The 27,882-nt window shown below is 38.9% G+C and overlaps 2 protein-coding genes across 5 annotated transcripts in view; one reads left to right on the top strand and one right to left on the bottom strand.

Annotated features, from left to right (window-relative positions):
• Positions 1-12,919, top strand: part of wdr20a (WD repeat domain 20a) — an 84,468-nt gene extending 71,549 nt beyond the window's left edge. The window contains exons 2-3 of one of the 4 annotated variants that reach the window (XM_048538233.2): positions 3,973-5,259; positions 11,542-12,917. In XM_048538233.2, coding sequence (XP_048394190.1) covers positions 3,973-5,259; positions 11,542-11,595 — 1,341 coding nt within the window. In that variant the 3' untranslated portion in view covers positions 11,596-12,917. Of the gene's footprint in view, positions 1-3,972; positions 5,260-11,541 lie in introns of those variants that run through there. The other 3 variants (XM_048538230.2, XR_007248310.1, XM_048538234.2) reach the window with 3 other exon arrangements.
• Positions 12,920-26,778: 13,859 nt separating this feature from the next.
• Positions 26,779-27,882, bottom strand: part of LOC125455781 (MAPK/MAK/MRK overlapping kinase-like) — a 126,023-nt gene continuing 124,919 nt past the window's right edge. Inside the window, exon 11 of the transcript XR_009446231.1 lies at positions 26,779-27,649. The gene's annotated coding sequence lies outside the window, so the exon portion shown is untranslated. The remainder of the gene's footprint in view (positions 27,650-27,882) is intronic.

The raw sequence follows: 27,882 nt of genomic DNA, 5'->3' as shown, positions 1-27,882 counted from the left end.
AATAATGGTTTTAAAAAAACACAGAAAACTTAAAATACATTTAAATCATTGTGCATGAATTGAAATAAAGATTAGAACATTTCAGATAAGAAAGACATGAAAAAAATTGTAGTTTGCAACATTTATTTTCTTCTGAGGGCATGTGACTGTGCTAAATTTTTGTTTAGGCTCAGTGAGGTTTCTTTTGTATGTTTGAGTGTGGCGTCGTCGAATAGGCCAGCATTTATTGCCCAACAATAATTGCCCTTGAAATGGTGATGGTGAGTTGCCTGTTAGAACTGCAACAGCCTTTGGGGCTTTCAAGTTCTAGGGTTTTAAACTAGTGACAGTGAGGAATGGTGATTTAATTCCAAGTCAGGATGATGTGTGGCTTGGAAGGGGACTAATAGGTGGTGATGTTCCCATGAATCTGTTGTCCTTGACCTCTGAGTGGTACAGGTTGTGGGTTGGATGGTGCTGCCGAAAGAACCTGCATGAGTTACTATATTGCACCTTGCCAAATTATGCACCTTCTACCACTGTAAGTTGGTGAAGGAAATGAACTTTGAAACTGGTGCCTGTGATGCCATTTGGATGGGCTGTTTCGCTCTGGATATTGTCGAGTATCGTGGACGTGTTGGAACTGCAGCCTCCCAGTCAAATGGAGACCATCCTATCACACTCCTGACTAGCCTTGTAAATGGACAATGGGGAGAAAGGTGAGGTGAAGTGTTGCAAATTCTGAGCCTCTGAACTGCTCTAATTCAGTAGTTATAACCCCAGGCCTCCTACCCTCCCTCGACCTCTTCATCTCCAACTGCCGTCGAGACATTAACCGCCTCAACCTCTCCACCCCTCTCACCCACTCCAACCTCTCCCCCGCAGAACGGGCAGCCCTCCGCTCCCTCCGCTCCAACCCCAACCTCACCATCAAACCCGCAGACAACGGTGGCGCAGTGGTAGTATGGCGCACTGACCTCTACATCGCCGAGGCCAGACGCCAATTCTCCGACACCACCTCCTACCGCCTCCTCAATCATGACCCCACACCCGAGCACCAAACCATCATCTCCAACACCATTCACGACCTCATCACCACAGGGGACCTCCCACCCACAGCCTGCAACCTCAGTGTTCCCCAACCCCGCACGGCCCGTTTCTATCTTCTTCCCAAAATCCACAAATCTGCCTGCCCTGGTCGACCCATCGTCTCAGCCTGCTCCTGCCCCACCGAACTCATCTCCACCTATCTGGACTCCATTTTCTCCCCTTTGGTCCAGGAACTCCCCACCTACGTCCGTGACACCACCCACGCCCTCCACCTCCTCCAGGACTTCCAATTCCCTGGCCCCCAACACCTCATATTCACCATGGACGTCCAGTCCCTGTACACCTGCATTCCGCATGGAGATGGCCTCAAGGCCCTCCGCTTCTTCCTGTCCCGCAGGCCCGACCAGTCCCCCTCCACCGACACTCTCATCCGCCTAGCTGAACTCGTCCTCACACTCAACAACTTCTCTTTTGACTCCTCCCACTTCCTACAGACTAAGGGGGTGGCCATGGGCACCCGCATGGGCCCCAGCTATGCCTGCCTCTTTGTAGGTTACGTGGAACAGTCCCTCTTCCGCACCTACACAGGCCCCAAACCCCACCTCTTCCTCCGGTACATTGATGACTGTATCGGCGCCGCCTCTTGCTCCCCAGAGGAGCTCGAACAGTTCATCCACTTCACCAACACCTTCCACCCCAACCTTCAGTTCACCTGGGCCATCTCCAGCACATCCCTCACCTTCCTAGACCTCTCAGTCTCCATCTCAGGCAACCAACTTGTAACTGATGTCCATTTCAAGCCTACCGACTCCCACAGCTACCTGGAATACACCTCCTCCCACCCACCCTCCTGCAAAAATTCCATCCCCTATTCCCAATTCCTCCGCCTCCGCCGCATCTGCTCCCACAATAAGACATGCCACTCCCGCACATCCCAGATGTCCAAGTTCTTCAGGGACCGCAACTTTCCCCCCCACAGTGATCGAGAACGCCCTTGACCGCGTCTCCCGTATTTCCCGCAACACATCCCTCACACCCCGCCCCCGCCACAACCGCCCCAAGAGGATCCCCCTTGTTCTCACACACCACCCCACCAACCTCCGGATACAACGCATTATCCTCCGACACTTCAGCCATTTACAATCCGACCCCACCACCCAAGACATTTTTCCATCCCCTCCCCTGTCAGCTTTCTGGAGAGACCACTCTCTCCGTGACTCCCTTGTTCGCTCCACACTGCCCTCCAACCCCACCACACCCGGCACGTTCCCCTGCAACCGCAGGAAATGCTACACTTGCCCCCACACCTCCTCCCTCACCCCCATCCCAGGCCCCAAGATGACATTCCACATTAAGCAGAGGTTCACCTGCACATCTGCCAATGTGGTATACTGCATCCACTGTACCCGGTGCGGCTTCCTCTACATTGGGGAAACCAAGCGGAGGCTTGGGGACCGCTTTGCAGAACACCTCCGCTCAGTCCGCAACAAACAACTGCACCTCTCAGTCGCAAACCATTTCCACTCCCCCTCCCATTCTTTAGATGACATGTCCATCATGGGCCTCCTGCAGTGCCACAATGATGCCACCCGAAGGTTGCAGGAACAGCAACTCATATTCCGCCTGGGAACCCTGCAGCCATATGGTATCAATGTGGTCTTCACCAGTTTCAAAATCTCCCCTTCTCCTACTGCATCCCTAAACCAGCCCAGTTCGTCCCCTCCCCCCACTGCACCACACAACCAGCCCAGCTCTTCCCCCCCACCCACTGCATCCCAAAACCAGTCCAACCTGTCTCTGCCTCCCTAACCGGTTCTTCCTCTCACCCATCCCTTCCTCCCACCCCAAGCCACACCCCCATCTACCTACTAACCTCATCCCACCTCCTTGACCTGTCCGTCTTCCCTGGACTGACCTATCCCCTCCCTACCTCCCCACCTACACTCTCTCCACCTATCTTCTTTACTCTCCATCTTTGGTCCTCCTCCCCCTCTCTCCCTATTTATTCCAGTTCCCTCCCCTCATCCCCCTCTCTGATGAAGGGTCTAGGCCTGAAACGTCAGCTTTTGTGCTCCTGAGATGCTGCTTGGCCTGCTGTGTTCATCCAGCCTCACATTTTATTATCTTGGAATTCTCCAGCATCTGCAGTTCCCATTATCTCTGATACTGTTATAACTGACTGCGTTGTTTTAAAAATTCGGTTACTCTTGAGCCCTGAGTTGGTCGTCCAAGTTAGTGTGAGAATAATGGGTAATTGGCAGTGATCTCTGCATATTTCAGTGGAAAAGACTACAACCTGTGGGTGAGCAGGGTATCATTTGCCGCAGTTCGCAATATTTACGTTTTAAACCATGTATGTGTGAGGGATAGCAGTTGGAATCAGTTATACCCACTAGTAATGGCAAGTGCTGACAACCGTACCATTATTAGCACAGCAAAATCCATACTTGTAGCCCAGATCACCTGGGGATGTGCCACATTTAAGATGCAAGACTGTTGATACCAAAGGTTTTTTTGCCAACTCATTACTTGCAGGTGATTTGTTAGCCTGGGGGTGCTCATGATCTGAAGTTGTGGGATTTGTGTTGCTTCAGTGACTCACTGACTTTCCAAATATAATGCAGTGATAATTTGCATTTGTGGTTTGGTGTTTTAAAGATCAAAATGATTAACCAATCTAAAATTGTAAAATATTATTTATATTTAGTTATACAGGTCTTTTTTAATTCTGTAGTTAATGGTTCATTATTTTACTGATTTTAAAAATATATAGCAATTATTTTATCAAAGAATGATATGATTTAAATAACACTTTAAAAATTCTTTATAAAGGAAATGAATGTGTTTTGTTTTAATTTTGTTAACTGTTCTGTCTTATGCTTCAATATAGTTTAGAGGTATTGTACAGTAGAAGTATTAATTGATTGCCTTTTTCCTCAACAGAGGTTAATAGACAAGTCACGAGTAACCTGTGTAAAATGGGTGCCTGGTTCAGAGAGCCTGTTTTTAGTATCTCATTCCAGTGGCAATATGTACTTGTATAATGTGGAACACTCTTGTGGTACCACAGCACCACATTATCAGCCATTGAAACAAGGAGACAATTATGCAGTTCACACTTGCAAAAGCAAATCTACAAGAAACCCTTTACTCAAATGGACAGTTGGAGAGGGTGCCCTGAATGAATTTGCATTCTCTCCTGATGGGAAATACCTTGCTTGTGTAAGTCAGGATGGATTTCTTCGTGTGTTTAATTTTGATTCGGTGGAGTTGCATGGTACAATGAAAAGTTACTTTGGAGGACTGCTATGTGTGTGTTGGAGTCCAGATGGAAAATACATTGTAACAGGTGGAGAAGATGATCTGGTGACTGTGTGGTCTTTTATAGACTGTCGTGTGATAGCCAGGGGACATGGACATAAGTCGTGGGTCAGTGTTGTTGCATTTGATCCTTATACCACTAGTGTAGAAGAAAATGATCCTATGGAATTCAGTGGAAGTGATGAGGACTTCCAGGACCAGATACACTTTGGCAGAGATCGAGCAAATAGTACACAATCTAGGTTGTCAAAAAGGAATTCTACAGACAGTCGTCCTGTAAGTGTCACATATAGGTTTGGATCTGTAGGCCAAGACACGCAGCTTTGTTTGTGGGATTTGACGGAAGATATTTTGTTCCCCCATCAACCTCTTTCACGTGCTCGGACACACACAAATGTGATGAATGCCACAAGCCCGTCTGCTGGAAATGTTGCAACCAGCACTGGAAGCAATGGCAACAACAGCATCACAACGACACCCAGCAACTCGTTACCTCCACCTCTTCCTCGATCAAATAGCCTTCCACATTCAGCAGTTACAAATGTCAGTAACAAAAGCAGCGTCATGGATGGTGCAATTGCTTCTGGAGTCAGTAAGTTTGCAACCTTATCACTACACGACCGCAAGGAAAGACACCATGAGAAGGATCACAAACGAAATCACAGCATGGGCCACATTTCCAGCAAAAGCAGCGACAAGCTAAACCTAGTCACCAAAACTAAAATGGACTCGGCTAAGACTCTTGGAACTTCTCTCTGCCCTAGAATGGATGATGTGCCCTTGTTAGAGCCTCTTATCTGTAAAAAGATAGCACATGAAAGACTGACTGTGTTAATATTTCTTGAAGACTGTATAGTCACTGCCTGTCAAGAGGGATTTATTTGCACATGGGCAAGGCCTGGTAAAGTGGTAAGTCTGAGCTCTTAGACCTAAGTTATAAAAAAGAATAAGTTCAGTTATTTCCTCTTTTGGAGCAAATAAATTATTTTCAAAAAGCTGCTTTTTGACCAAAATTATGGTTCTTTTTCATAGCCACTGTTAATTCCAAATAGTGTCAGACACTAATTATTCTGCAGTGACTTGCTATTGAGGCAGTGGTAAAAATACTAATAAATCATGAAATGTAGTAAATATATTTTTTTAAATTACAAAATGAGAAGGTGTAATCTCTTTCGCCAGGCCTGCCATTTCAGGTCCAAACACTGTGGAGGGATTACAATATAATTTCAAGGAAGCATTGGGCCACCTTTTAGTATCTGTCGTTCACACTTCTGTGGTCTGTTAGATTTATTGTATTCCATTTATTTCCTGCCCTTTACAAATGAAACTCATAGATGAAGATGTACTTCCCTTTCACGAATATAAAGTATCAAAATGGTTGTATGTGTGTATGTATGTATATATATAATTTATAGATGTGTATATATACATATGTATGTGTATATAGAGATATATATCTCTGTATATGAAAAGCATCGTTTATAAAAAGAATTTTTTTCTAATGAAGGTTAAGTGCTTCTATAAATGGAGTAATGTTTATAATGTCTTAAACATGGGGTTTATTTATCATGTCCTGTATTAACTACTACTGTACATCTCTGTAAAAAGTTGTGCATGTTTAATGATCTGGTGCTTACCAGAACAATCCACAATTTTTACAGTGGAATTCAGTGAGATGTCAATTTCTTTAATTCACAGTTTGGACAAGAAGACCAGTGAATACTGCTAGTGTATATTAAATGAATGTATGCTGTATATAAAGGCTTTTGTTTCAGTTTTTCTGACTGTGGTAAGATTTTGTTTACAATAATTGTCATCACATCTAAAAATGAAAGCTTTTGAATCTAAAATTGCAAGCTCAATACAGCCATTAACATTGTATTCTTTGGGCACATTTTTAAAAAAATATCATTTTGTTTTAAAACCTTTTGTTGTACATGCAAAAGTGGAATAAGAATATACTTTGCACAATTACCTAATTTTTAAAAGGTAAATATTTCAGATTTATTTCTCCCATTACTAAGAAAATGGAATTATGACTGCACCATTTTAATTTTTGTGTGAAAGCATGCTGGCAATCAACTAATTTCAAATTTGAGTAAATACAGTAACAATGAAATAAATATTGAGAAGGATTTATGGTCTAGTGCTTTTAATATAAATCTTAAATTGTCAATAATTTATCTGTCTGTTTATTAATAAATAAATGATGCAATGTTTAAATTTAGAGCAAATCATGAAGCCTTAAAATTCGAACAAATGTTTAAAATTTTAAATTCTGATATTAACTTGTTATTTAAAACTGTTTTCCCAAAGAACTTGTATGAGTGTTGCTGAAATTGAGTTATCCCTGCGGTAGCTGTGAAATCTTTAATACATGCATATTTCAGGCTAGTGTCTTCTGGTTGAAATGAACTTGTGGAGGATGACTAAGTGCCAAGCACTAATGGGTTATGTAATAGAATAATTTTGCTTTATTTTTAAAATGCATTGTTTTGTTTGTTCTTCAATAGCAGTTGCTTCGCCAAGATTTTTAAAAATATATATGGACTTTCAGACTGAGCATTTTGCTTCTTTTTTTAACAAAATGTGAAACTTTTGTCTATTGTTTCTTTTGAACTTTCCCTTTTGCATTGATTGAGTTACTGTCATCCAAAGACATTGAACCATTTTATTTCATGTAATAACTAAGGTTTTTTTCACTGCATCCAGCTATCAGACATGTTCCTATTGGTTTTGGTTGTATGACATTGCAATATGTTTGTAATTGATAATTGAATTCATGAAATTATTAAGAATATTTAAATTTTTTGGTGTGCAATATAGCACCAAGATTGTAGTACAATATGATCAGTCTATACTAATTGTTCTACATTTAACATATCTTATTGTGCTTTATGGATTAAGAAGGACACTGAGTTTATCAAGCTTGATTTTAAAGGTGGGGTATATATTACATATGTAGATGTGAGTTATCTGGAATATAGATTTAAATATTTAATACACTTTCAAAGTAAATGTGCAACTTGTATTTTATATACTCATTGCAGTTTCCTAGTTTGACTGTTACATGGTGATTAGGTGGGGTTTTTTTTTGGCCTTAACCTAATTACATCCATGAAGACTAACAGGATAAGAATTTGTTATTATTGCCACTGCATCTTGGTTTCTTTCACCTGAAAATAGACATTTTCATTCAATCATACTTTGCTGTAGCAGGGTACCATATGGTATCTACCTTTAGTTAGACCTGCTGTTCAATCAGGATAATGTTTTTCTCTACAAGCTATTAGAAGCATCAGTAATAATGTATTGAGGAAAACTGAGCATTTATGACCAGACTAAATGAGGCAAGTAACTGTATATCTAATCAATCATACTAAACAATTGTGAAATTAATATCTCAAGGATTTGAGTGTAAAATAGATTAAGAATTTCTATCATATATAGGAAAACAGAGTGAAAGCTTGGGTAGGAAAACAGAATGAAAGACTGGAAAGAAGGGAACAGACAAAAGAAAAGTTTATTTTTAAATAAAAATTCTTATTTTTGCAATTGTACAATCCTGGACAATTGAAACATAAAAGAACTCCACATTTGCAAAGGTTAATTTTCAAAGCCAGCGTTGGTTTGATAATAATTGTCATTTACACATTATTAAAAGTGTAATTGGATTGAAATGAACAAGATGTTATATTCTGAGAAGTTTTTAAGTTTGTAACTACTTGTTAACGTATATCAGCGTGACAATCATTACCATGCAATGGACATTCAAGCAGCAAGATGCTAAGTTCATGAAACTAACAGTGCAGCTGTGATACTTCAACAGCAATTTTTTGTATTTCCATGTTTAACCGTGCCTTGGTCCGCATCTGAATTTACTGAGGAATATATGCCTTAATAATAGAGCACTGCATTGCCGTCCTTGCATTTTGACAGCAAGTGATGACCCAGTACCTGAAATAGTAATCTTTTGAATGGATGAATGGATAATTGCGGTTTGATTCCCATAAGTCTACCCCTACTAAGATCATGGGTAGTTTAGCTTGGAACTAAGGTACTATTGTCCACACCCTGTTTCAAAGCTTTCAAACCTAGAGGTAAGCAACATCAGCAATGATTGCAGAAGAGCGCACAAGCCTCGTTTAAAGGATACAGCTTGGTACTGAGTTAGAAATAGTTTTCTTCAGTCGGTTAAATAATTGGCTATGAATAAATGAATGAGGTAATAAATCAAATTTACCTTTTAATACAGCACTAATAAGTTTGCAAGTTATATACTTGGGACTGTGTAGGTTGCAATTAAAGGAAGTGCAATATTGCTCAGTCTAATAACTTTTGGGATGTTGTAAGCTTGACAGTAAAAGAGTCTCAGTTCAGACTAAAACAAGCGGCCGTCATAGGGAAGAAGTCAAAAAAAGGCCTCTTTCTTTTGAAATACTTAAAATTTGATCTTAATTCTTTACATCTCAATATTAAGATATGTAATTAGGATTAAGAAACTAATACTGTTTTGTGTGATATAGCAAACATATACATATTGATTTCTCTAAATTCTTTGTCTTATTGATGGTTTTGTTACCTTGAAGTGACAATGTTCCTTTAAAGAGACTTTTTTGAAGTACTTGATCAAAACCCCTTTAGGTACATAACTTTATTTCCAATCTGTCTTTACTAGCCGCCTTGTATCAATTAAATTACTTTTAAAGATAATGAATTTTTAATTCAAATTCTGTCTTTGCGTCCCTTCATCCACAGCAGGTGCACCTCCCTCACACCATTATTCTGGCAGTATCTTGTGTAGCTGAATAGGCTTCATGTTTCTTTGTCTTTTGATTTTCAGAAATTAGATGACCTGGTATTTGGTTTTATCCCTCAGGTATTGCTCTACTTAGTGGGCTAGAAAGAAACCATTTCATTGTGTACACTGACAAGTGGAACTGGATTGTCATGCACAATCTGAGAAATGTGAAATGAAGTCCTTTAATGGGGAGTTCAGTGTGATTATTTTTCTGTAAAATGTAAATGTTCAAATGTTGTTCTTCAGCCTGTCATTTTGCTCGCAGTACATACTGCTTTATTATGGAGAGATGCAACTTCCAGCACCAAGCCATATGCAGTATTGGTTTGCTGAATATACTGCACGTTTTTAAAACAAAAATCAAGCCATTTCTTAAAATATATTTCACCAAGATTTAGAAAACCACTATAAAAGCTGTTCTGCTTCAACCATTTGATGAAAAGTACATCGTTATTGTGCAGAACATAAAAATGTGGTTAATGCAGTATGAATGGTGAGTAACTAATTGAAATTTCACAGTTTCTTTCTCCTTTAATTGTTTTTGATACATTAAGCTTTCATAATTATGAATTTAATTAATTTCAATCTTTGGAACATTAACAATTTACTAATGTATTTAACTTAATTATTTTGAAGCTTTCTGTGTATGCATGCAATTTCTAAATGTCAAATACTCTGCAGATCCTTTGATATATGGGAAAGTTGAAGAGTGAACTAGTATCCATTGACATTTATTCAGCTGCTGGAAGATGCCCTGAATGACACTGTTGACTTTGTCCTTCTCTCTGCAGAGTGCACTTTACAAGGACAGGTTTGTCCCAAGTGGTAGATGGGAATGATCAGACAAAGAGAATTTAATCTTCCGTGTTGTGACCATGGGCAATTCAAAATTTTCCCAATGGCTTAAAAACCTAATATCCTAATCTTATTAAAATTTATGGTTCACCTCTTGAACTAAGTACGGAAACAGTATTCCAAATGATCTGGGTTACATGAGGAAGAGATTCTTGGGAGAGAATGCATATAAAGAATTGCCGTTATTTTTTGTGCACTGTTGAAGGTTAGAGGAAGATATAGTGGCTTTTCTATTTTAATATGAAAAGGAACAGTTTAACTTTAGTAGTTGCAGTGATCTGCATGGACCTGACACAGTTGCCTTTATAACTAATTGGCAGTTTATATGAAAATTCAAGTGCCAACAGTGCTCAGATTAAAATTATTTGAGTTATAAATTTCATATTTAATATTCCGCAAACTCCATCACTGAAGAAACATGCTGACAGTGATTGATGTGACCATCCATATTGGTTTACCTGTAAAGCATTTGATCTTTGTTTTTTGTTAACTTAAATGAAATACTCATTTTATTGATTTTAAAGTCAAAGTTCAGAAGTGACCAGTGTATTCATCAGTGTAAAACAAGATTATTTTAGTCTTTATTTAACTGAGTGAGACCTTGGGAAATCCTGGATAAGACACAATAGTAAATCTTCCTAACTGTTGGCATTAGTTGACCAGTTTCAAATTCTATTAAAATTTACATTAATTTGTGAATTTCAGAGTGATTTAATATTGGTTAGCAAAATGGTTAGCAAATGCAGTAGATATTTTGTGAAACTTTGTGTGTAGTGTTATGCTCACGGATCTGGGTAATTTGGGAAACTCATTGTTACAAGGAGAATGTTGAGATATTTGCAGTATAGTGTGCATGTGTTTAAGTTTGTGTTGAAGGCAATAATAACCAAACGCCCCATAATTGTCTAACTTTATTATTGGCTGCTTGTACTCATATCCAACAACCCTTTCCCGATAGAATTTCTTTTGGTTTTTCATTAGCAAATAAGGTCCATCTTTAGAAACCTTTGATTCATATTAGAAAATGTAGCACTCAAATACCCTACAACAATTTCATGGAAAATATGAATTTTGCATTTTATTTTTAGTATGATTAAATCAGGAGGTGTAGTACTTTTCTAAATTGCTTCACATTTGTGAATGTCATAGTCAATCTGGAATAAAATGTTTCAACTATTTACTGTTCTGTGCTCAGTACTCAAGTCATCTGACTTGGCAGAATTCATTTTGGAACCAACCTCAACATCCAAGTCTAATAACATTCATTTTATTATTTTAGTGCTTCTGGTTGGTGCTGGACCCATTGAATAAGTTTTTAGTTTAATTTTTGAAATTCTACCTTAATGAATTCAAGTGAAAATTGACTAAAAAAAATTAACAGAAATTCATTGCTTTTGTAAAGATTCCCAATTTACCTATACTTTATGATGCCTCATCAGAAAAACTTGAAACACTTATTGGGTCATAAATAACAGATGAACTACCATTTACTAAAAGTGACAAAGTTATAACAATTTGAAATGCTGTATTTACAGGGCTTATTATCATCCCAAAACCAAGCCAATTCACCGAGTGGAACTGTAGTATAGCCATCGTGGTACTGCTAGCAAAGTTCGCCACAGGATAAGAAGTAATGACATTGGAACCAGGAGCTGGACTTCAGCCACAGAGCTTTAGAAATTTTACTATAGTGGTGTTTTTGTTCAGAATTTTGCTGTGAATTGTGTAGAGCTAACACTGGGGGAACAATGTCAAGTGTATGCTGTTGACATAGGTTTATCTGCCCAAGTAAAATGGGAAGACTGCTAACTCCAAGGCTTTTTTTAAGCAAATTTATTTCCTTGGTGTAAGCAGCAAATACCAAAAACCATTTTATCAAATCTTAACTTTTCAAATTTCTTTTTGTTTTCTCAGTTGATGTATTCTAATCATATGTATAGTGAAAAATTATTAAAGCAAAGTCTATTCACAGTGCATTAAATGGCCCTGTGAACAAGTATCTCACTGTATTTTGCACTGATTTTTGTTTTGCTTTCTTTTGTTTTTAAACTGAAACTAGTTGGAAGGCAGCTTGGAATGGACTCACCAGAATTGAGTCATTACTTTCTGGCTTAAATTTGTGATTTCAGGAGGTGGATGTTGCAATCATAGATTTATATTAAGAAAAAGTTGCACTTAATAGTTTAATACAAGTAGGAAATAAAATGGGATGTGCAAAACCTCCCAGAACAGGTATGTGCAGACAACAAAGGAATTTCTTCTGTATCTATTAAACATGTATTTTAATATTGTTTCAAATTGAACCAACTGTATTATATGTATAAATACTGTTTGTCATGGGGCAATTAGCATTTACACTAGTTGAAGTTTTGTCTTCTAATGAAAGTGGCTTCTAATTCAGAAAATGAGACAAAATCTTGATTTATAGTTTTTCTGTTTATTTCTTTGAGTTGTAAAAAAAATAGCAAATTTGGCTGTAATTAATCCCTTTGAATTGTGTTTGGTACAAAAGAAAATCTTTGTATTGAAAATTAAGGTTATCTCAGCTGTAGAGTTTTCAGAACCAATGCATACTTTAAATTTCCAAGCTTTGTATTTCTGTGGTTGATGCATCGCCAAGGTCCAAAACCTAACACATGGATTTATTAGATGCCAATTTAGAACAATTGCATCGAGGAATTGGTAGATGCAATTTTTTTTGTGGGTTAGAATTGCCTGGTCATAACAGACCTTCATCAATGTAAATGAATTTCGGATGTGCCAAACATTTTACAGCTGTCATGCAATCTAACCAGGAATTACTGTGGGTTGGGTTATGTTATATTTATAAATTTGCTGTACAGATTAATGCTGATTTCTTGGAAGAATGTAAAAGTACAGATGAAGCTTGAATAAATGATACCTTGCATACCTGTTGACAGTTTTTTTAAAACTTGGGTCATTTAATGTGTACTTTGAAGTCTCCATTGATGTGAAATGACTTACTTTTGGATATAAGATCCCAGTGTGCTTTTTTTTTTAAATTGCATGTGGAAATCATTAATTCACTGACTCTAAAAGTTTTGACAGTTCCATGGCCAAATGTTGCTTCAATGAAAACCAATTAATTATTGCAGCCAAAATGGGAAGAGTGCAATGCTAGTTCAAAGTGCATACTAAAGATGAATATATGCAATTAGCTGTCAGCAATGTCTGTGTTGTAAACCTGTGTAAAGCATATGATTTCTCCCAATAGTCAGCCTGTCAAAGCTAGACTTGCCGGACAAAAACATGAAAGCAACTGGTATCTTGTACTTTTACTAGTAAACATTTAAAGATTTTAGATATTTTGTTGCGATGGTTGTTTCAAACTCTGAATATCTCCCTTTTAAAATAGCATCATTGAAATTACTCGTGACGTTTTGAAAAGACTGCGTATATATTTGCATTAAGTTGATTGTATGTTCTTATCTCTTTTTTTAAGATCTGAGCAATTGTTACAGCCGCCCTTGTTAACACTCAGAACAGCACCTAATTTTTTTTCTTAAATTTGTAAGATCTGGCCTGTGGACTGTCTCGTTGAGACCTTTGACCTGCGTTGATCCTTCCTGCAACGTTCTCGTTCACTTTCTTTATTTCTTGCATGGTATACCTGGATTTGTAATTAATGAGAAAATACCAGTGTGCTAGCTTTTGTGGCTCTGGTATCATACAAAATATTTTCTGGTTATTGAGCTGGTTTAGATAGCTTCTATTTGCTCAAGCAATTGGAGTAAAAGCAAAACATATACAATAGCTTTCAAAAACAAGAAAAAGTCAGATTTTGTTATCTTAATTATTAATGACTATATATTTGTAATTGCGTACTATTGATGTTTTGCAATGATTACATGTTCTGCAGTTCCTATATGAAATAGGAGCTACTTGAATCCTAAACAGAAGGAAAATCACAATTAAGGATTTATTTCATAATTTTGTTTCAGGCCCACTATTTCATCGCCGCCACCCCCCCCCACCCCCAAACAACCTTTTGCTTCCACACAGTTACTACAGGTGCTTCATACTCAACAACAGAACTGCATTCAACTCTATCATGATAATTAAGGTTGCTGATATTCTCCAAGAAAAGAGAATGGTCTTCCTCACTATACTGGATAGAATCACGGAAGGATGCCACTTGGCCTGTATGTTCGTGCTGGCTCTCTGAGAGCAACTCGGCCAGTACTACTCCCGTATGATTTTTTCCCTGTAGTCATATAATTATAATCTTCCCTCCTAATAGCACTGTGGATGTTTCCGTATCCCAAGGACTACAGTGGTTCCAGAAGTCAACTATTCTGGGCATTTGGGGATGCGCAGTAAATGCTAGCATAGCTAGTGTTGGCCATCCAACGTATGAATTTTTTAATAGGTGCTTTTTCATTGACCTTCATGGTTAAATTATCCTGAAGTACATTTGAGACTGGATGTTTTGGCCCAGTGGTTATAATACTACCATAGGATCGTCCTACACAACGTATGTTATAAAATTCAACAACCTGTTAGGGTACGTTGTGATGCATCCCCATGACAGATGGGAGTTGAACCTAGACTAGAGGTAGGGTCAATATCACTGCAGTGCAAGAACCCCTAAACAATTTTTTTACCAAGTGGTGGTGTCACAATTGGATTGTTCGAATCCTAACAGCAGTGGGCAGCCTGGTACAAGAGAGATCCTCAAAAGAAGCCTTGCAGATTGTGGTTGGCTTCTGCTTTCATCAAATTGATAGAAAAGAAGCTTTCAAACTTCCATGGGTCAGTCTGGTGTATGAAACACTGTGTTCTCAACTTGTTTAATTTCATATTCCTTCTCTGTGCCTTTTCTTCCTGTGATACAAACCATTTTTATTCATTAATGGGATGAGGGATTGCTGACTAAGCAGCATTTAGTGGCCATCCCTAATTGCCCAGAGGGCAATTCAGAGTCAACCACATTGTTGTGGGTCTGGAGTCACATGTAGGCCAGACCAGGTAAGGATGGCAGTTTCCATCTCTAAAAGACATTACTGAACCAGATGGGTTTTTTTCTGACAATCAACAATAGATTCATGGTCATCATTTGATTGTTAATTCCAGATATTTTATTGGATTCAAATTCCACCACCTGCTGCGGCGGGATTTGAAGTCAGGTGCCCAGAACGTTGCCTGGGTCTTTGGATTAACAGTCCAGCGATTAATACAACTAGGCCATCGCCACCCCTTTAAAAATAGCTGAGTTAGAAGGATTAACAAATTAATGCTCTGTTGAGCAATGAGTTATGCACAAGAAAGAACCCGTGACATTCTTGTCTAAATATTTTGTGTGAAAAATGACCGTGTATGAGAGGGTGTCTCCAATCAGTTCTCATCTCTGCTGAGCACATCTGTTGTCTTGATTTTGCCTGTATCAGGTCATCTGTCTGTATAACAGTTCCTTGTTTGCATAGGTGCAAGATTTTCAGCATGGATATTTGATGAATGTATGAAATTGTGATGGGTGAGCCAGAGTTGATAGAGTAAAACTTTACCTTAAATCTATACCCTGTTGTTCTGTATCTTTCCAATAATGGAAGTGAGTTTGCTCGCTGAGCTGGAAGGTTCGTTTTCAGACGTTTCGTTACCATTCTAGGTAACATCATCAGTGAGCCTCCGACGAAGTGCTGGTGTTATGCCCCGCTTTCTATTTATCTGGTTAGGTTTCCTTGGGTTGGTGATGTCATTTCCTGTTCTCTTTCTCAGGGGATGGTGGATTGATTTGGAGCCAATGTGTTTGTTGATGAAGTTCCGGTTGGAACGCCATGCTTCTAGGAATTCTCGTGCAGGTCTCTGTTTGGCTTGTCCTAGGATGGATGTGTTGTCCCAATCAAAGTGGTGTCCTTCCTTATCTGTATGTAAGGATACTAGTGATAGTGGGTCATGTCATTTTGTGGCTAGTTGATGTTCATGTATCCTGGTGGCTAGCTTTCTGCCAGTTTGTCCAATGTAGTGTTTGTCACAGTTCTTGCAAGGTATTTTGTAGATGATGTTCGTTTTTGCTTGTTGTCTGTATAGGGTCTTTTAAGTTCACTAGCTGCTGTTTGTGTGTTGGTGGGTTTGTGGGCTACCCTGATGCCAAGAGGTCCGAGTAGTCTGGCAGTCATTTCGGAAATGTCTTTGATGTAGGGGAGAGTGGTTATGGTTTCTGAGCCTGTTTTGTATGTTTGTTTGGGTTTATTGCTGAGGAATCAGCGGACTGTGTTCAAAGGGTACCCATTCTTTTTGAATACGCTGTATAGGTGATTTTCCTCTGCTCTGTGTAGTTCCTCTGTGCTGCAGTGTGTGGTGGCTCGTTGGAATAATGTTCTAATGCAGCTTCGTTTGTGGGCGTTGGGATGGTTGCTCCTGTAGTTCAGTATTTGGTCCATATGTGTTGTTTTCCTGTAGACGCTGGTTTGAAGTTCCCCATTGGCTGTTCGCTCTAGATGTCACAGTGAAAAAAAACTTTGACAAAACACTACATTGGACAAACAGGCAGAAAGCTAGCCACCAGGATACATGAACATCAACTAGCCACAAAACGACATGACCCACTATCACTAGTATCCTTACATACAGATGAGGAAGGACACCACTTTGATTGGGACAACACATCCATCCTAGGACAAGCCAAACAGAGACATGCACGAGAATTCCTGGAAGCATGGCATTCCAACCAGAACTCCATCAACAAACACATTGATTTGGAGCCAATCTACCATCCCCTGAGGAAAAAGAACAGGAAATGACATCACCAATGCAGGGAAACCTAACCAGATAAATAGAAAGCAGGACATAACACCAGCACTTCGGAGGCTCACTGATGATGTTACCTAGAATGGTGACGAAACGTCTGAAAACGAACCTTCCAGCTCAGCGAGCAAGCTCACAGAACCTCAACCGTTGCTACAAATCTTCTCAAAACTCGCTTTCCAATAATGTAATTAGCAAAATAATTAATGGTGACATGAGGAAAAACTTCTTGAATGCAGCAGATGGTTAAAACCTGAAATGCATTGCCTGAGTGTGGTGGAGACAGATTCAAATCATTCAAAAGGGGATAGGATTATCATAAGTCAGTCACACAGCACAGAAGAGACGATTGAGCCCATTTGCTCTGTGCTGACCTATCTACACTCAGCTCATTTTACCAGTGCTTGACCCATAACCACAAATGTTAAGACAATCAAATGCCTATTCTTAAAAAAGGAAAGTACAGAGCTGAAAGAGAAAACTGGCGATGGCACTTGGTGAATTTCTCATTCAGAGAACCAATGCAGAACACACTGGGCTGAACTTCCATGTTTTATTCTGTAACTGTTGTGATTTTGTTGTGTGACCACTGTCAGTTATGAAATCGTAGAAGTCCACAGTTCAGAACGAGGCTACTTGACCCATCATGTCTATGTACGCTCCTGAAAGAGCTACCCATCTAGCTCCATTCTCTAGCCTTGTCTCATTAGCCCTCTAAATTCATCACTTTCAAATATATATCCCTAGCTTTCTTTTGAAACCACCTATGAAATCCACCACTACCATTCTCCCAGGCGGCACATTCCAAATGATTTTGGACAGATGTGGAGAGATATTTCTTCACCAAAGTGGTGAGCCTGTGTAATTCATTACCGCAGGAAGTAGTTGATGCTAAAACATTGACTGTTTTCAAGAGTTGACTAGATATAGCATTTAGGGCGAATGAAATCAAAGGTTATGGGGAGAAAGCAGCATTAGGCTATTGAGTTTGATGATCAGCCATGATTGTGAAGAATGATGTAGCAAGCTTGAAGGGTCGAATGGGCTCCTTCTCCTCCTATCTTCTATGTTTACATCCTAACAATTATCTGAGTAGAGAAGTATCTCTTCATCTTATTTGTTTTTTCTCTTGCTGACAGTCTTGAAATTGTGACCTGTAGTTACTACTGTTACCAACTGGTGGAAATATGCATTATCTCTCATTTCTCTGCATTGAAGTTCATCTACCAGGTGCCGGCCCCTCTGAATTTGCTCAGCACCATCCTCACAATTCACTGTTCTCCCTACTTCAGTATCATCTTCAAATTCTGAGATTTTACCCTCTGTGCCCACCTTCAAATCATTTATATTAATCAGAAAAAGGGTCACAACACTGATCCTGGGGGAATCCCACCTTCAACTTGTCTCCAGACTGAGAAATGACCATCTGTACCTACCCTTGTTTCCTTTCTTTTAGTCAATTTCTAATCCATGCTTCCAAGGACCCATCAATCCCAAATATCTCTAATTTGCTAATCATGTGGCACCGTATGAACTGCTTTCTAAAAGTCCAAAAATAGAATATCCACAGCACTACTCTCATCTACTGCCTAAAAGTCAAAGAACTCATTTAAATTTGTCAGACATGACTTGCCCTTAACAAAGCCCTGTGGCTATCTAATATTAACTTATTTTTCTCATTGTATATTTACCTTATTCTGTATTATGACCCCTATCAGTTTTCCCACTGTTAACATCAAGCTGATGGGTTTGTAGCTTCCTGGATTATCCTCCGCTCCTTTCTTAAACAACGGTGTCACAAATGCAATCTTTCAACTCCCTTGGACTAATGCTGTGTTTAGAGGGGCCTGGGGAAATTTCTGTCAATGACTCTGCAGTTTTCTCCCTTACCTGCATCCTATTTGGGCCTGGTGAGTTTTCTACAGAGGGTGTTTTCTAGCCTTTTCAGCGCCTCTTCTATATATATCACTATATTGCTCAGTTGCACCCACATTTTCTAAGGAACTGAAGAGAGAAGCGAAGTGCTCATTTAGTACTTCTGCAATGTGCATTGTTTCAGTGAGCAGCTTACCCTGCTTTTTTTTTTATGGGTCACACTCTATCCTTCCTTAATCTTTTGCTATTAATGCTTGATAAATATTTTGCTATTTGTTTTGGTGCAGCCTGCCATTTCTTTGCTCATGTTTCTGTTTGGCCTCCTCCTCTCACCCCCCCCCCCTTTGTTTTCTCATCAATATCTTTAGTCATACAGGGTACTCTAGCTTTGGATAGCCCATGTTTATTTCCCATGGGTATATACATGGCTTGCATCCTATGCATCTCTTTTTTTAAAAATTCTCCCATTTTTCATCTTTCTTTAATCCACCAAAATGCATTTCTAATCAACCTGCTCCAGTTCAACTTTATGACCTATAAAATCTGCCCTTTTCCAGTCTGGGATTTTAATCATTGACTCACTATTGCACCTGATGTTATGATCAGTATTTCCCAAATAAAAACTGGAAGAACTGTGGATGCTGTAAATCAGAAATCAAGACAGAGGTTGCTGGTAAGGCTCAGTAGGTCTGGCACCATCTGTGAAGAGGAATCAGAGTTAACATTTCAAGTCCAGTGACCCACCCTTGCAACAGTTCTGAGGACGGGCTCACTGGGCTCCAAACATTAATTCTGATTTCTCTTCACACGTGCTGCCATACATGCTGAGCCTTCCCAGCAACTACTATTTCCCAAATGCCTCCCCTCTCTAACATTATGTTTGGTCTGCCTCATTTCCTAGGACAATCTCAATCCCAAGTAGGACTGGAAGTAACTGTTCCAGAAAGTTCTCTTCCACACGTTGCAAGAATTTCTCCCTTTCTGTGTTCCTCACTGCTTTCCCCAGCTTACCAAGAGTAATTGAAGTCACCAAATATCACAGCCCTACTGGACCTGTAGATAATCTGCCTTCAGATGATTTCTTCCATTTCCTTGCCACTAGTTGGAGTTCTCTATTAAGACCATAAGACATAGGAGTGGAAGTAAGGCCATTCGGCCCATCAAGTCCACTCTGCCATTTAAATCATGGCTGATGGGCATTTCAACTCTACTTCCCTGCACTCCCCCCATAGCCCTTGATTCCTTCTGAGATCAAGAATTTGTTGATCTCTGCCTTGAAGGCATCCAACAACCCAGCGTCCACTGCACTCTGTGGCAATGAATTCCACAAGCCCACCACACTCTCTGGCTGAAGAAATGTCGTCTCATTTCCGTTTTAAATTTACCCCCTCTAATTTTAAGGCTGCGCCCACGGGTCCTAGTCTCCCTGCCTAACGGAAACAACTTCCTAGCGTCCACCCCTTCTAAACCATACATTATCTTGTAAGTTTCTATTGGATCTCCTCTCAACCTTCTAAACTCTAATGAGTACAATCCCAGGATCCTTAGCCGTTTTATCATACGTTAAACCTGCCATTCCAGGGATCATCCGTGTGAATCTCCGCTGGACACGCTCCAGGGCTAGTATGTCCTTCCTGAGGTGTGGGGCCCAAAATTGGACACAGATTAATACCCAGCAAGGTCACAGCTCCCTTCCTGTTTCTCACCTAAAACCATATCGATTCTAATTCAGAAACTGCATCTCATTCAAGGGCAATGAAACAATCTTTTGACCACCACCGCCCTTTTTTTAAAGTTTTGGAACCTGGGGTGTTAATATCCAGTCCTGTCCCATCTCAAGCCACATTTTCTGTTAATGGTACTATGCTATGAAAGGATTATGACAATTTCTGATTCCAGTTCCCCATGTAGTTTGATCAACAAATACTTGTGATAAAGCTGAATATATTAAAAAATCAGCAGTAAGAAAGTTTTTAGTTGCATTAACAAATAGAGAAGGCATCTGCAATTATTGGCTGTTGTCCAAAGAGATCAAAACAATTACCTATTCTAAATACAAATATGGATCAGGTTTTTTTTGAGATACCTGATTTGCTGTTGCCTGGCAAATGTTTGTTTATAAACAAATCTTTAACTATATGCACTGGAGGAGGAGTGATAGCCTTGAACTGCTTCTCCAGAGCAATTTTGCTGACAGGATAATGACCAGTTGTGAAGTACTGGATAACAAAGTGTGAAGCTGGATGAACACAGCAGGCCAAGCAGCATCTCAGGAGCACAAAAGCTGACGTTTCGGGCCTCGACCCTTCGTCAGAGGTTGTGAAGTACAGTTGCTTTGTGATGATCAATGATGATGATCAATGATGATAACCAAAGGGATTGAAATAGATTTCATAGAATCCCTACATAGTGGAAATAGGCCCTTCAACCCAACAAGTCCACACTAACCCTAGGAGCATCCCATCCTGACCCATGCCCCTATAACCCACCTAATCTGCACATCCCTGAACACTACGGGCGATTTAGCATGGCCAATCTAGCCTGCACATCTTTGGACTGCAGGAGGAAAATTGGAGCACCTGGAGGAAACCCACATAGACACGGGGAGAATGTGCAAACTCCACACAGACAGTTACCTGAGGGTGGAATCAAACCCAGGTTTCTGGCGCTGTGAGGCTAACCACTGAGCCACCGTGCTGCCCTTCGGTTTGTTATCTGCTACATTTATCCAGCTGTCTTTTAACTTAAACTGATCTATAAGCAGCAACGTTAGTCAATCAACTTTGTAACCACAATCAGCAACAATGATACCTAAATTAGTGAAATCTAATAAATATCTATACAATGTAATATATAAAAGAAACAGAACAAATCTACTTTTAAAAACTAATTTATAACCTTAGTGTGTTCTCCAGCAGTCTATCTAGCCTTTATCTGTACTACTTGCACTCGTTGAAAGTTTAGCATTTTACAAAAGGCCTTTATCCTTAAAGGTTAATAGTAATGTTTTTAAATCTTATTTCTTGTAATCTATAAGTCATCATGTTTTGGTAATTTGCTGTTGCAAAGCCATGTATTTGTAAGATTTTGAAATCATTCATGTTTTTGTTAAATTTAGTGTCAAATTGCACTTATTTGGAATAGGCTATTTTGATTAAAGCACATTTTGCTATTCAGATTTTAATGCAATTATTATTTATGATCAAATCAAAATTTGTAGTGTAATTGTTCTGCACTGAAGAGTTATCCTTTAAGTATAAAGTGAAGTATGATGTCTGATGGACTGAACACTGTTGATTCATTAATGGCAAGTTCTATCAGCTTTTGTCCACTTGTTACTTCCAAAATTGTATCACTCTAAATCGTGATATGAATCAACTCATAACCCACAAGAAAGAACTGACCAAAATTGTTCATCTGTTTATCTGTAATTCAAAAATGAACAAAATTCCTCTCTTTTAAGCTATTTTTGAAATAGAAGTTACCTATATTAAATATTTTAAAATGTACAACAGAAAATAATACATTATACATATCTCCATGCAGATATATAATGTAAACACTTGGTCAGCATTTTGCATCCATAACAAATGGTACTAGAGTTTTGAGACCATATGCATTAGGAAAGAAAACATGTTCATGAGCCCAAGCCCTGAGAAGAGTCACTTTGATCTATTACTTTAGAGATTGAATATTCAAGATTTGTGACTGTCTGCCTTGTGTCAAAAGGGAAGCAAGTTTCTTCACTGTGTAACTGTTGACTTTGTAACAGGTTTATTGTTGCTCAACGAACAGCACAATCATTCAGCTTGGATCATGACTGTGCTAGGTCTTTGAAGAAGTTAATCAATATTCCTAGTCTCCTATTCTTTCCCCACATACTTTGAAAGTATAGATTTGATCCCTTTTTGAAAGCTTGAACTTAAACTGATTTTGGTGATACATTGTAAATGGTTACTTTTAGAAAAAATTCTCATCTTTATGAGGTTTTTGCTACTTATCTTAAACCAGTGACTTCTGGTTGTCTCTCCCCCACACTTTTGATTTTAAGACTATAAGAACATTTAAGAATATTCTTGAATTTATGGAAAATCATAAGCCAAACCTGTACCTTGTACGTAGAACATAGAACATTACAGCACAGTACAGGCCCTTCGGCCCTCGATGTTATGCCAACCTGCCATACCATTTCTGAAGCCCATCTAACCTACTTGTATTTTAACCTCGCCAACTTTTGTCTCTGCAATCTGAATCCTGTCGATTATTTTTACCAGTCATTGACATATGTGGCAGACAGTTTTTTTTCTTCAGAATTGTGGGCATCCTTATCAAGTCTGTAAATGCTAAAGTATCAACCTCTTTCGGATGAACTTTTTGAGCTTTGGTGATAGTTCTAAATTTACCCAAGCTTATGTTCAATCACTGGCTTATGTTTAAGATTGAATCTTAAAAGCATAATTAGAACTTCATCTAATTTTTACTGTTTTCTTTATTTTTAATGGGTACAGATCTTGACATCTGCTTTACTGGTCAAAAGGGGAGGTAGTTGGGTATCTGTCATAACATCTGACAGAAATGAGAGTCCATTTGCATGTTTTGCAATTACTTCTTTATCTGGTGGTTGTGCAGTATAAATCATTTGAAAGTTACAGCCTTAATCTCTGTTTAAATAACTGGAATTCTCAGTTTGAAATACTAAGTGGCCACTTTCTTCACAACTACAAATTGTTGTTATAAACAGAAAATGCTGGAAGTGATCAGCAAGCTTGGTAAGCGGCTCTGGGGTTAGTTAACTTTTAGGAATTATGATGGAAGGTTATTGGCCTGAAACATCAACTGTTCCTCTTTTTTAGATACGAAGTAATGTCTAAATTTTACCACATTATCAGCAGGCATGGAATACTTCCTGTTTGGCATCCAAAGAGCTGACGTGTAAATTCTAATATTCTGGAGCATTAGAAAATTGTCGAAATACAAAACTACATGAGATTGAGAGTTGTGAGTAGGAACTTCTGTATGTTGTTCAATGACAGTAAACAGACAAGTGAAGCAGGCAACTAGGGAGGCAAATGGTGTATCAGCCTTTATTGCAGGAGAATTTGAGTTCAGAAGAAGGGGGATGTCGTACTGCAGTTATGCAGGTCTTTGGTAAAATCAAACCTGGAGTATTGTGTACCATTTTGGTCTCCCTACCTAAGAGTATATTTGCTATAGAAGAAATATAGTGAATTACTGGGACTGTGGATGGCAGGATTATCATACAAGGACAGATTGGTTCAAATGGGCCTGTCCTCAAGAGGGTTTTGAAGAATGAGAGGGGATCTGATTAAATGTGTACAATTCTAACAGGGCTAGACAGACTAGATGCAACAGGCCTGAGTTAGAGTCATCTAGCACACATCTGCTTGTTGCCATCAATTTTCACATGCTCCAGTGACACCCAGCTCTCCCTTACTGCTACTTCCTTCAATCTCACCAGTGTATTTAAATTGTTTGCTTTACCTACGTGCATTGCAAGATGAGTAGAAGGTTGCCCCGTTTTATATTGGGCAGTTTGAAGCCATTAGGTTTTCAGTGCAATCTTTGTACTCTTGCCTTTGACTCCATCCTTCCTCAGGAATTTGTCTGAGACTGACCAAGGCTGTTCACATCCTTGGTGTTATATTTGATCTCGGTGGCCTTCTGCCACACTCGCACATCTCTAAGACCCCAAATTTCACTTCCATTGTATTGCCCAACAACACTCCTGATTCTGGCTCTTTGCTGAAATAGACACCCTAAGTACTTGTCTACAGCCTTGATCTATCCATCTAGAATGCTTGACTAATCCATCTAGAATGCTTGACTAATTCAAAGCATCCTCACCAGCTTCTCTTCTATTCCCCCATAAACCTGTTACAGGGGTTCCCTAACTTACAATCATCCAACTTTCAGATTGCAACTTCAAAGATCTGACATACGAACATTTCCTGTACTTCTAACATATAGAATGTTACAGCACAGTACAGGCCCTTCTGCCCTCGATGTTGTGATCTGAAGCCCATCTAACCTACACTATTCCATGTATGTCCATATGCTTGTCCAATGATGACTTAAATGTACTTAAAGTTGGTGAATCTACTACCGTTGCAGGCAAAGCGTTCCATTCCCTTACTACTCTCTGAGTAAAGAAACTACCTCTGACATCTGTCCTATATCTTTCACCCCTCAATTTAAAGCTATGCCCCCTCGTGCGTGCCGTCACCATCCTAGGAAAAAGACTCTCCCTATCCACCCTATCTAACCCTCTGATTATCTTATATGTCTCAATTAAGTCACCTCTCAACCTTCTTCTCTCTAACGAAAGCAGCCTCAAGTCCTTCAGCCTTTCCTCGTAAGACCTTCCCTCCATACCAGGCAACATCCTAGTAAATCTCTTCTGCACCCTTTCCAAAGCTTCCACATCCTTCTTATAATGCGGTGACCAGAACTGTACGCAATACTCCAAGTGCGGCCGCACCAGCGTTTTGTACAGCTGCAGCATAACCTCTTGGTTCCAGAACTCGATCCATCTATTAATAAAAGCTAAAACATTGTGTGCCTTCTTAACAGCCCTGTCAACCTGGGGGGGAACTTTCAAGGATCTGTGTACATGGACACCGAGATCTCTCTGCTCATCCACACTACCAAGAATCTTACCATTAGCCCAGTACTTTGCCTTCCGATTACTCCTACCAAAGTGCATCACCTCACACTTGTTCGCATTAAACTCCATTTGCCACTTCTCAGCCCAGCTCTGCAGCTTATCTATGTCTCTCTGCAACCTACAACATCCTTCGTCACTATTCACAACTCCACCGACCTAAGTGTCGTTCTATTGTCCTGCATTCTGTTCCAACTTGTGTGTAAATCAACTTGCAAACAGACTCAAAAATGAAACCTGTTTGCAACCTGGGGACTCCATGTATCCAAAATTCAGTGACCCTTCTCCAGAATAGCTTGTGTCCTAGGAACAGAATCAGGTTTACCTGATGTTCTTACTTGTTCCATGTTCATTTTGACCAATACCAGTTCCCGGTTAAGAAAAACCTTGATTTTTAAAAGTTGCATCCTTGTTTTTAGATGCACCTATGTCTAATGCCTGTAATTTCCTCAAGTCCATCAAGATACCTCTGCTTCTCCAGTTGCGGTCACTTCAGTATTCCAGATTTTAAATAGCTGCACTTTCAGCAGATGTGCCTTAAGCTCCAGGCTACTCTACTTAAAACTCGCTAACTCTCCTATCTGACACTCCTTAAAACCCATGTTTTTAAGAAAGGTTTCAGTTATATGCCCTGTTATTCCCTGTGTGACTGAGTGAGTGTCAAATTTTGCTTGATCAAATACTTTGTGAAGTGCCTTTGGGCATTTAATACATAAAGGACATAATATAAATGCAAGGTGTTTGTGTAGTTGGAAAGTATTATGAAATTACACAGAAACCACATTGTTTCTTGCATTATTAATGTTAGATGTTGCAACTTTCATTAATGTTAGATGTTTCAATTTATATTAATTTTTCAAATGGATTAAGTACTAAAGTGCTACTTAGACAATGCAATGATTAGTTTGGTATTTTGTTCTATTTATAATTCTGTAAAATGTTATTAGAATGTACTTATGTCAGTGTTAACTTGCCAATAAATTTGGAATATAATAAAATGTGGGGCTGGATGAACACAGCAGGCCAAGCAGCATCTCAGGAGCACAAAAGCTGACGTTTCGGGCCTAGACCCTTCATCAGTGCTCCTGAGATGCTGCTTGGCCTGCTGTGTTCATCCAGCCCCACATTTTATTATCTTGGAGTCTCCAGCATCTGCAGTTCCCATTATCTCTGATAATAAATTTGGAATCATGCATTTGGTTGAAAAACAAATCTTCCATAGGAATCATGCTTCCAAATTATTTAGAATCTCCGTTTATTTGGCTGAAATGTTCTGGTTCTTTGTAAACAAGTAAAATGGGAGGAAGGTAAGTAAATGACATGAAGATAAGCAAGTGACAAATGGAGAAAGCTAGTATCTTGTTCTTTCAACAAAAGGGAATAAAAATGAAAAAAAACTATGAAAGAAATATGCATTAAACCAAACAGCAAATATTAAATAACAATGTTAAACTATTTTATTAAGATTCTGACATGATTGCAACCATATAATGTGTCTTCTAGAAAATACAATGTAATAAAGTGAGCCATTTTTGGAAAACCATTTTATTTAATGATTGCAACTTTAATAAAAATGCATTTGAACATGTTAGAAAAAGTGTTCAGTCCATTTAAAATGCTCAATGCAGTTATTTTGGCCTAAAAAATCAAAAATCTATGTATAAAGATAATAAATATAATGTTTGTGAAATGCATAACAGTTTAAAAGCTATTTTATGAAATTAAGTGAATGAAATTTCACTTGTGTAGATCAATATTTTAAGACTGAGACACGAACTCTGGCACCATCTCTTATGGATGATTTGTGAAGATTGGAGAAGTGAAGCATTTGTAACTGTTCAACTATTAACTCGTGTCTTCAGCTTTTGATCAAGTAAAATAATTTTATCCAACTGCCAGAACCCTTGTTTCAGGTTAATGTCATGAACTAGTAATGCAATAAGTTTGACTATGAAGTGCCTTTTCTTCAGATTAACATATCAAATGTCAATTTTTGACTTATTCAAATGTTTTCAATGTGATATTTTAAACACATGGCCTTCCAATATGAAATAAAAGAACATTTGTTTGTAACTCTGAATGTGCCACTTGATTAAAAACTGAATGAGGCAAAACCTAATGATTGGCCTGTAGCTCAGTGGAAGACAGTTTAAAATATGATCTTTTACAACTTTTTAAAAACATTACAAAAGCTTTGATGTATAAAGGAATGGTTATTGAATATTCTTGAATTGTAATTGTTCTCAGTAGCCTTCACTTTTTCTTTCTGTAGAAGAGGGTAAATTGTAACATTTTGTAGTAGGTTTCCGTTGTCCAGGACACTATAAATAAATAAAAACTTAATGAATATAATAGTAACACTATCAACTGAAAGTATTTCTCTAACATCTAATGCAGAGTATGAAAATTGTAATGCTGGTATTAAAGTTGTCATAGCCTTACTAGACCATAGAGCTGTTTTCTCATTAGAGAGAGACAGCTGGTGGTGGTTTAACTTGACATGTCATCATGCCTCAAGCGAAGAGTGAGAATGAGGCAGAGTTGACTCCTCAGT

The sequence above is a fragment of the Stegostoma tigrinum genome, chromosome 10 (assembly GCF_030684315.1).
Source record: "Stegostoma tigrinum isolate sSteTig4 chromosome 10, sSteTig4.hap1, whole genome shotgun sequence".
Classification (NCBI taxonomy): domain Eukaryota; kingdom Metazoa; phylum Chordata; class Chondrichthyes; order Orectolobiformes; family Stegostomatidae; genus Stegostoma; species Stegostoma tigrinum.
This window is presented reverse-complemented; position numbering and strand designations above follow the sequence as displayed.